General features: G+C 33.4%; 1 protein-coding gene across 2 annotated transcripts; it reads right to left on the bottom strand.

The window, feature by feature from the left end:
- Positions 1-2,796: 2,796 nt before the first annotated feature.
- On the bottom strand, positions 2,797-5,387 carry LOC115973973 (E3 ubiquitin-protein ligase APD2-like). Of its 2 annotated transcripts, none has more exons than XM_031094207.1 (8): positions 5,168-5,387; positions 4,854-5,080; positions 4,572-4,668; positions 4,407-4,484; positions 3,922-4,142; positions 3,764-3,833; positions 3,386-3,686; positions 2,797-3,173 (listed from the first exon to the last, which is right to left on the bottom strand). In XM_031094207.1, exons 1-8 carry the CDS (start codon positions 5,268-5,270, stop codon positions 3,095-3,097), a joined length of 1,176 nt encoding a protein of 391 aa, XP_030950067.1. In that variant the 5' UTR covers positions 5,271-5,387; the 3' UTR covers positions 2,797-3,094. The 2 variants fall into 2 exon arrangements, with proteins under 2 accessions (XP_030950067.1, XP_030950068.1); XM_031094208.1 differs by having other exon boundaries at positions 5,164-5,275.
- Positions 5,388-10,701: the final 5,314 nt, after the last annotated feature.

Genomic DNA, 10,701 nt, shown 5'->3' on the forward strand with positions numbered 1-10,701 from the left:
TATGGTGAAAATTATAACCATTGGAAGTAGGGAACAATGAGGCAAGTTATTGAGGGTTCACCCGAGCGTGGCAGGAAGCATCAGCTTCGTATATATTATCGAAAACAATAGATAATGTTTCACATGGTTGATTACCACTATGTACGTATTAACAAGACATTGTGCTTCTCATGGTTTTGCGGAGAGACTATAGCATTTACTCATTTTAAAAATTGTTGGACTTGGAAGATGAGTGCTTAAAGGTCTTCTAATAAACCTGCTTAGGTATCTATTAATTAAATATCATTTGCACAATTACATATCTAGTTATGTAACTTATTTCGAAAACCATAGTAACGTGATTCTGCTAATTAATATTCTTTTGACTTAGAAAAAAAATTTTAAAAAATGGAATTATTTCAAGACGTTCAAAGAGAATATATATATATATAGGTCCTACTTGAGAATAGAGAATTTTGTAATGAAATATATATTGTATTCCTATTCATAAATCTGGTTATAAAATTAAAATAAAATACATATTTCACAAATGGTATTGTTGAAATATCCAACTTATACAAACTGCGATGCATCACAAGATTGAAGTCCCTCATGGTGATCTAGTTCATTATAGCAGGAATACATTACCTTTTGCTGATAGGTTTGGCCAATCAAAGCTAATTTGTCTAATATACAAGTGGTAGTGATGATGACTTCTTCAACAAGACATAATCTATACGTCCAAAAAAAAAAACAGCAGAATGTTTATCCATTCATATGGTGAGCATTGTAGCCATTGGTAGCCGGAGACAATTAGACAAATTATTGGCCGGACGCATCAACTTCATATTATCGATAATTCTAGGTCTGTGCTATATATACAGTTGTGCACATCAAATATACATCGTGTATCACAAAATATACCTATTACACATGAAAGCAGACAGGTAGGGATCGAGCTATTACGGTTGTCAATGTCACGTTTTATACCATTACTCATTTTCAAGATTTTTTTTGCCCTTGTTGGAAGATGTGTGCTTAATTAGGCCTTGTACCATATATACCTGCATACTCAAGATATCTATGAAATATATATCATTTAGTTATGTCCGACAATCATAGCTATGTGGTTCTGCAAACATTCTTTGGACTTTAGTACTAGGGAAATTGTTTCAAGTCGTTCCAAGAATAAGCTTCTTTCTTTTTTTCCCCTTTCTTCTTCTTCTTCTTTTTTCTGAATAAAGAATAAGCTTTCTCTAAGTATGTTTAGTGTCTGTTTGGAAACATTATTTCCAATAATTTATTTGCATAATGTAAGACAAAAAGTTAAAAGTTAATTTATTCTTAAAATACTAAAAGTTAAATGATTTGAAATAAAACTGAGACGAGAAACTAAAAGTTATAACCAAACTCACCCTTAACTACTTGGCAAATATGATTTTCTCTCAAGTAGTTGTTTAAAAAGTAAAATACTAAAATGGTATTCTATCTCAAACTTTACACTCTCTTTCTTTGACGTTTGATAAAATCAACACATTAGTTATTTTCATTATATATATATATATATATATATTTTTTTTTTTACAGCTCCACTCTAGTCTAGGTATAAGATTGGAACTACTGGATTTTTTTATTGCCTTGTGTTGGTTGCTGATAAAATTGCGAAAATGAAAATTATTCGATACCATTAATTGATGGAGTTTTCCTAACCATAAAGGGCAAAAAATCACCTTACTCTACTTTATATAGTTTTTGTTTCTTTTTCCCTTTTATGAGTTTGACTCTTTAGAAGATTTTTTTTTTTTTTTTTATTTTTTTATTTGGAAAAGATCTTTAGAAGAATTTGACACGTTTGCTTGATGTTGTTTTCATAACTCATAATCACAAATTAAAAATGGCCTCAACTAATCCATATAGTTGTTTCTTTCACGTCATATGAATAGTACTTTGAAAAAAATATTGTTTCTTTTTCTATTCTTCCCAGGAACAAAAACTTTAATTTTTTTAAATTAAAAAAAAAAAATGTTATCGCCAAATCTATTAGTTAATTTTTTTTTTTTCTTGCTTCTCTTGCTATGATTTCTATGCTCATCAATATTACTAACTGTCTGTATTCATGAAAAGATTTTTTGGGCTACAAAAGTCACACCCAATCGTTGAAAATGCAGGCATAGTGGGTTGGGCGGACCGTTCTAATTTTGTTTATCATCGCGGAAGGTTAGGGATTTTTTGTGTGGGTTGAAAGACAAGTGCGTAACTCTTATTTTGAATCACTATCTCATATAACGTGGGACCTATAAATGGAGAGTGACGTATCTAAAACCCTTTTAAAAGGGTTTATAAGATACTTTTCTTCTTTCTTGAAAGTTAGTCTATAAAGACAACTGAGAACTTTGATTTTTTTAATTTTTTTTTGTCAAGGGTACTAATGGAATCCCAATTCCTTTTTAGGGCTTATTTGGGATAACAAATTTAAGATCAGGGGTAAATTTGACATTTGGTCTATATTTATATTTATATATATATATATATATATATATATATTAAAAATAAGTTCGGAACTCAAAAGCACCTGTCCCCTTAACAAATTAGAGCTTGCCTCAAAAGCCAAAACTGATTAATCAATACCCGGATTTTTCTAATGTCCTCAATTCTAATGAAATTGTTGCTTTCTTCAACTAGGAACTTCATGCCAAAAAGCAAAATAACTTAAATTTGATCCTTTTTCTTTTTCCTCTTTGTGACTAGGAATTGAACTTGTACGTTAGTTTTGGAAGTGACTGAAACTCAAACAGCAATAGCAAACACCTTAGATCATACGCAAAATTCACAATGACTAATTGGAAAACAAAAGCACATAAAACAGCCATTCATGTGTGACCAGAAAAATTCTGCATACTTCTGTGTTCAATGTCAATTTAAATGAAAATGACTCACTTCCATGAAGCTTAATCCAAGAACTTCAACTCCATGCCGCGTATTAAGCAGTTAGGCCATGAGCTTGAGCACAAGAAAGTATTCACACTCGTTCTCCACACAAAAAATAACCTTCTACCTACACTAAAAATCTCCTCTCAAGCATAATCACAATTTCACAAGCTCAAATATTTAGCTTTTAAGAGTGAAACAATCTTCTCAACTTGTGAATAAGCCGTCGACATATTGGACACACCTTGTTCTCCCCTTCCATAATCCTACAAAATGCATCCAATGATCCAATCAAACCTCCAAAAGATTTGAATACTAATTCGTGTGCGTTTTCCAATAGCTTTTTAGTTTGTTTGTTTATGTATAACTTTTTAAAACAGTGTTTTTTAACCAACTTTCAGCGATAAGTAATTAAATTTTTAGTAAAAAGCTGCATTCAAATGGACAATGAAGAAACTGTGACTCTTTATATATGTACCTTTGTGCACAGTCATAGCAAGTGGCACAATGGCCACAAGGAACAAAGAAGCAATTGCGTTGCTCGTCATAACAAATCACGCACAATTTTGCATCATATAGTTCCTCTGAAGAGCTACTATCTCCTGAATCATCATCTTCTTCACCTGTTCCATATGTGTATGGAATTGGTTTTGCCGGCATTATGGGGTCAGTCTCAGTTACTTGCCTTACTTCTGTTACCTCTGTGTCTATTATGGTATTCTCACCCTCGCAGGCTCCAAGGTATTTTAGGATCAGAAAAACAACAATCACAATAAATCCTGCAAATTAACCCATATAAGACCACAAAAGAAGTTGAAATTGCTAAAAATAGTGGAAGCATTATCCAACGTTGTACCTAAAATTGCAATGTATGTTACCACACGTGCGATAAACGAAAGCTCAATGTACCATCCTGCTAGATTCCCCTGCATTAAATTTATCGGTTTAATTAGTTTTGGAAATTTGTTAATTAGTTGAGAAAATTGTATTGGAAGCAAAGAGAAAACGCCTTACATAGTTGGGTGTGGTCAGTATGACATAGTGAGTATTAGGGAACTCAAGCCTGAGGCGGCAAGAACCTGTTTCTGTTGAACACTTGCTCTTAGCTTTAGTAGTATCATACATTGTTGCCGAAACATTAATAGCCACCCTCATAATTATGCTCCTACGATTTGAGTTTATGACACCAATGTAATACTTGTCATCCTCCTCAATGGTGTATTTAACTTCTTTACCTAGCCAAATATGCAAAGGAAATATTCATAAATTTGTCTCCTTATCTCCAACATTTTTTCGGTTCAGTTCATGAATATTGCAATCAAGAAACAGAACACATGAATAGTACAAAATTTAAAAGCAATTCCTTTCTTTTAAGACCTATGAGCTCTTAATACAAGACTAAAATATATGGAAATTACCACATAATTCTTTCTCTAAGAGTGTAGCACTAAATTAAACACAAATTGCTTGAAAATATATTGCACAAACAGATTGGTTACCGCTAATTGGTTCATGGAGTGCAAGGAAGTCAGTGGAATCTGTCACTTCTGGCAATAAAGTTTGGAGATCCCGTTCGCCTGTAAAAATATGTATCCATTTGTTACATGATTGATTCAACATTTTCGATGAAAGCTAAGAGATAATGTTCTAAAAGTTAAAAGGACCTTTAGTCATAACCACTTCAAGTTGGTTTAATGTACTAGTTGGAGCTTCCCATCTCATATGAATTGTCGAACCTTTGTTCAACCAGAAGGAAAATCCCTGAAATTAAATATATAAAAAAAGCTTTTCAACCTCTCTAGGCTAAGATACTTTCAAACTACACTTTTCTAAACCATTACTTTTTTAAACTTCACGGTTTTTTAGATGCAACTTTTTCAAATAACCTTATGTTCTAAAAGTAGAAAAATAAACTATACCAAAAGGGAAAAATTTATTTGCTATACCTTGCGGCTGTAGGATCTAACAATCACATAGTCAGAGACACTCCAATTTGTTTGGTAGCTCAATTCAGGCTTCTCCGAAAAGGCATAAAGAAAGACCCCTCTTTTATCATCATCTCTAACTTCAACTTGTTCCACAAATACAGAGCTTGCTTGCATCAACCTCGACGAGCTTGGTCCAAGCACCATTCGATGATCCCCATAGTACCCATATCGGAGACTCACACAAACTGCAAAAACCAAAAGCAAAATACATGTTTGAGATTGAAAGGTCAATTGAAAAATCAATCGGTAAAGAAGATAGTCAAATTACATGCCACATAGCCAAATGGTTAGAGGAGCTAGCAATCGAGCCCAAGTCTCTCGCCATCGCTGACTCTGAGAATAGCTAATTGGAGGTGTCAACACCGTTCTGTACATTTGCACAGACTATGGAAAATGAAAACTGGTTTGTGAGAGAGAGAGTAGTAGAAATTGGTTGGGAGAGACAAGAAGAGCTACTGGTCTATTGGGAAGAAGAAAGAATTGGTGAGAGTAAGACTAGTAGGTTTGGGAGTGCAGCTAACTATTTTAACGTGTGATGAATTGGCGGGTAACGAAGTGGGAAGGTTTATTTGAACGTTAGGTGCTATATCATTTGGCCTAGGTATTTAGTTATGGAACACTAGAGAATTGTCAGCCAGTCGTTATGTTCTGTTTTGTATGGAATTTTTAATGTTCCATTTGGTACAGCTTCTTCTTTTTCTTTTTCTTTTTTTTTTCTTTTTTTTTTAAATGAAAATGAATTATTTGAAAGTCTCTTTGAGAAAGTGAGGTTTGAAAACAAGATACCATACAGGCACAAGTTTTTTTAGTTATATATATATATATAAAAGGATACAAAAATAAAATTTAAAAAATAAGCAGTTTTTTTTTTTTTTTTTTGAGAGACATTAAAAATTTTAATTTTTTTTTTTTTTTTTGGTTTTAAAGTAGCTTTCAAGTATTATAGGAGTATGTGTTTTAAAATGTGTGGAACAATTGGGCCTTGTGCTAAATTAGTAGGCCGGCATGATCAAAAAAACAAAGTAGGCCGTCTATAGTTCGGTGGTCTTGTGGCCCGGGCCCGGGTTTTACATATTTAACCCATCGTGGCACGGGACTGCAATCCTCCTTTTAGGCCTTTCATAAGTGAAGTGTAAAATAAGGTACTCGATACTCGTGTTTTTAACTTATATTAGTTAACACTTTGGTATTATGATTACTCTATAAGTATATAAGTGCTTGTTGGGTGTGAGGATAAAGATCGGGAGATTCAAGTCTCCAGGAGAAAATTTTACATATATATACACTTAGATTAGATTAGAGTAAAATTTCTATCTTATAAAAAAAAAAAAAATTATAGGAATTAGTTATTGACAAATTTATGGATCGATTTTTTTTTTTTTTTGAGAAGGAATTTATGGATGGATTTACTTCATCACATTATGATTATTTTTAGAGAAATGATATGTCCACAATATTTTCACAATATTTTTACAACAAATCTTAAATGACAAGTTGTTACTGGTTGTTATTGTTAATGTAAAAAAGTAATCTTGGTATTCGGTTCAAATTTGAACTAATTACAACTAACCACCTATGATTTGTTGTGAAAATGTTGTAAAAATGTTGTGGACATAGCACCTCTCTTATTTTTATAGTAGAAGTCTTATAACTTTTTTTAGTAATACTACTGCCACAAATTATTTTATAATATTTTTACAAATTATTTATGTGACCAGTTTCTTATTGAGTTTCACTTAACCCCACCATTAACATCACTTTTTCATTTTCCAATAATCACTTACCACATCAACAATTTGTAAAAAATGTTTGTATCTCCAGCATAAGCATTACTCAACTTTTTTTTTTTGACAATTCAATGGTTGGAGAGAGGAATTTGAACTATAAATTTCTTTATTATAAATATTAAAAGATGTCAATTAATTGAGTTACAGAACTATCAGTGAAGTCTTATAACTTTGTGCAAAGGAAACTCAAAGTAAAAAAAAAAAAAAAAAAATTGAAGTTGTTTCCAAAAGGAAAGCAGCAACTATGCATGTGTCAGTGAACTTAATGAACTAAAATGTCAGCTTTCTTTATTGAATTATTTATTTATTTATTTTTATTATCAATCAATGGTGGAAACGTGGATTTCATAAATAAAATAATTATATTAATAATTATATATAAGTCCAAAATATAAAGGTAACCTCAAGATTATTTTTTACGGTAACCTCAAGATTATGTACAAATAGATAACAAATTCCTCAATCGGCTTTAATTTTAAACTGAGAGGTAAAAAATTTAACTCTCAATTAAAGGGTTTAAGCTAAATCACTTTTGTGAAAAAGAACCAAGATAATCCAAATTTTATCCAATTCTATATAGTTTGAGGGAAGCCTGGAACAAACTAAAAAAACTTGGCTAGAAACATAAAGCTGTGGGGGAGGGATTTCTAATGGCTAACACATACCCCCATCTTTACTCTAATTTGAAAGAATAGCCACAGCCCCACTTATTGATCACTTTGTGGAATCCTTCATTTTAAGGATGCTAGAGATTATATCAGTATTCACAAAGACATGATAATCTGAACCTCTTCACTCACTCAACGTATCCTTAAAGGCATCCTTCCCTTTCTCTCTGTCTGTTTCAAGACATGAGTTTTAACCTTTAAGGTACACTTTTTCCCTTTCTTTCCTATTTTTGTTCTATATTTATGAATTATTTCCTTGAATTATATTGGAATGCTTTCACCGTTAGTTACATAGGATAGTTGTGGGAAAGAATATAAGAAAATGTATGATCCTTGAACTAGAATTATTGTTTAAAAATGGATTATGGGTAGAAAATGCTTAGGCATATTGCATAAAAAAATGAAACTAACAATACAGCTCTGTACATACAAAACGATTTGTAGGAGAACTCTCAATTGGTTACAAACAATAAAGCTGCAGGTCGTATAGCTCTCCAAATCTTCAATAGTGAACTAGCTTGTTAACTCAAACCTTTAATACTCCCCAACATAATTATTGACTTATCACAGAAATTTAAAATAAATAAATAAAATTAAAAAGGGAAAAGGTTAATGGATGCCTTAAAGATATTGATTTAAGAAATATTTATGGAAACTTTTTATGGGGAAAAAAATAATTAATTATTTTGACAATTTTTTATATTTTCCATAAAAGTATTATCAAAACTTTTCTAAATTGATTCATTAACATGTGTTCTAAGGGCATCTGTTAACCAGACTCATAATTTATGTTCTATATATTCCTTATGTTTATCTTTGGATTTCCCATCTATAAACTCATCTTCAAGATCATTGATAAAATATTATGACATCTCATATGCATGTTAATCATTAAGAAATGCTATGCCCATTATATTTTCATAATAAATCCTAATTAGTATATTGTTATTGGTAGCTAAAAAATAATTTTAATGATGGGTTCAAAATAATTCAAATTAGAATCTATAACAACTTAACATCAAAAATTTGTTGTGAAAATATTATGGACATAATACCTTTTTTAATTATTTGGTACCTCTTATGTAGGGCTGTCTAGCCACCTACCTAAACTGATCCGCACTAACCGAACCTACTACTTCAGCGGTTGGCAGCAAATCTCTTCTCCAAAAATCAAAGCCAACGCGTCGGATGGCGATTCTCCTCCTTCAAAACCCGAATCAACCGACTCTTTAATCTTTTCCTGGCGAGTTTTGGTAGATCAAGCGATATTTCGATCAAATCTCAGCTAGATTTGGTGATTTTTCTACAAAATCTGGCAAGATTTCATATTTTTTCACCGTTATCATGCCAGGCCTTTGTCATTTTCTCAATCTCCGATGCTAATTGACTTGACCATAGCCCATTGAAGGCTAGATCCACCCAATCCAACATCCTCTTCAATCAACAACAGCGAGTTAAAGATTGCTCCACCTAATGAAGTTAGGTCGGTTATGAATTGAGTTCAAACCTAATCCGACCCAACCCATGGACAATCCTACTCTCGTGGGTTTTCTTTCGCTTTTACAACCTCTGAAGTGAAAAGCACAGCAAAGTAATATAGAAAATGAAGAAGAAAATAGAGGAAGTTTAGAGAAGAGAAGTGATTCCAAAGGAAATGAGAAATTCTGTTACTACTTCAATTGATCTGATACAATCCCCAAATATATATGCCCCTAACTGTATCCGTATATTGTGGAATGGAATAACAAATCCTAATCAACCCATTCTAGATCACTGACACGTGTGCAACCTCTTACCCTTCCTTAGCTAACTTATGCTACCTGTAGTTCAGCCTATTATAACTATACTACAGGTTGTTTACCAGCTACTTTATCATCAGCTTCAGTGGCTCTGTCATCAGCCTTGCTGTCTTGTGCTTGAGCCTTTACCTCAGCTTGTATAAGTGCCTTTACATCCCCCCTCAAACTAAGGGGAGGAACACCCATCAGTTTGGAAGCAAGATCAAGAAACCGAGGAGAGGGAAGAGCCTTGGTAAAAATATCAGCCAGCTAATCAAGAGTAGAAATCAAATTAAGCTTCAACTCCTTAGCAAGAACTTTCTCACGAATGTAATGGTAATCCACTTCAATATGCTTGGTATGAGCATGAAAGATGGGATTGGATGCCAAAGCCAAAGCAGAGACATTATCACACCAAAGCATAGGAGGAAGGGACAAGAAGATACCCAAATCTTTAAGAATCATCCTAAGCCAACTCAACTCAGCAGTAGTAGTAGCTAAAGCCCTGCATTCAGCCTCAGTAGAGGACCTAGCCACAGTCAGCTGCTTCTTAGCAGAACAAGTGATAGGAGAGTTACCGCCAAAAACACCACCATATCAGTAATGGACTTCCTATCAAGGGGATCACCAGCCCAATCAACATCACAGTAAGCTGAAAGGGCCAAAGGACCAGGCTGAAAATGAATACCATGATGTAAAGTACCCTTGATATACCTAAGAATCCTCTTGGCTGCCACAAGATGATGCTGAGTAGGCTTGCTCATAAATTGACACACTTGCTAGACAGAAAATGCCAAATCTGGCATGGTGAAGGTCAAGTATTGCAGCCCACCAACCATGCTTCTAAAAACTGTAGGATCATGAAGCAAAGGGCTGGACTGAGAGTTGACATGAACTGTGGGAGAGAAGGGAGTAACACAAGGCTTGCAATCCAACATTTTAAACTTGGTCAGTAAATCCAATGCATACTTGGATTGATGCACAAACAACCCTTGAGAAATAGACTCAATCTGAAAACCAAGAAAATAAGTAAGAGGACCTAGATCTTTCAAGTCAAAAACTTTGGCAAGCCTTGAAACCAAATGATCAATGAAAGAAGGACTATTCCTAGTAACAATAATATCATCCACATATAGAAGTAGGTAGACCACAAAAGAATCATGATGCAAGATGAACAAATTGGAGTCTGCAGATGAGGAATGGAAACCAAGATGAAAAAGCTCAAAGGTAAAGCTATCAAACCAGGCCCTAGGAGCCTGTTTAAGACCATAAATTGCTTTATGAAGCTTGCATACATAGTCATGATGAACAAGATCCACATAACCTTGAGGCTGTGACATGAAAACCTCTTCTTGAAGCACACCATGTAGGAAGGCATTAGAAACATCCAGCTGCTTCAAGGACCAATGATTCTGAATTGCCAAAGCTAAGACAATCCTGACAATTGTAGGCTTAACAACTGGACTAAAGGTTTCATCATAGTTCAAGCCATATTGTTGTAAGAATCCCTTAGCAACTAACCTTACTTTATACCTAGCAATGGACCCATCACTGCCCCTTTTAATTTTGTACA

Source organism: Quercus lobata, chromosome 2, assembly GCF_001633185.2.
Source record: "Quercus lobata isolate SW786 chromosome 2, ValleyOak3.0 Primary Assembly, whole genome shotgun sequence".
Lineage (NCBI taxonomy): Eukaryota > Viridiplantae > Streptophyta > Magnoliopsida > Fagales > Fagaceae > Quercus > Quercus lobata.

Bases quoted from the DNA above. Each gene is read 5' to 3' on its own strand.
- LOC115973973 (XM_031094207.1), bottom strand. From the start codon at position 5,270: ATGTACAGAACGGTGTTGACACCTCCAATTAGCTATTCTCAGAGTCAG. The intron at 5,081-5,167 runs GCATGTAATTTG...TGGTTTTTGCAG, and splicing joins TCTAACCATTTGGCTATGTG to TTTGTGTGAGTCTCCGATAT. The intron at 3,834-3,921 runs GTAAGGCGTTTT...AATTTAATGCAG, and splicing joins TACTGACCACACCCAACTAT to GGGAATCTAGCAGGATGGTA.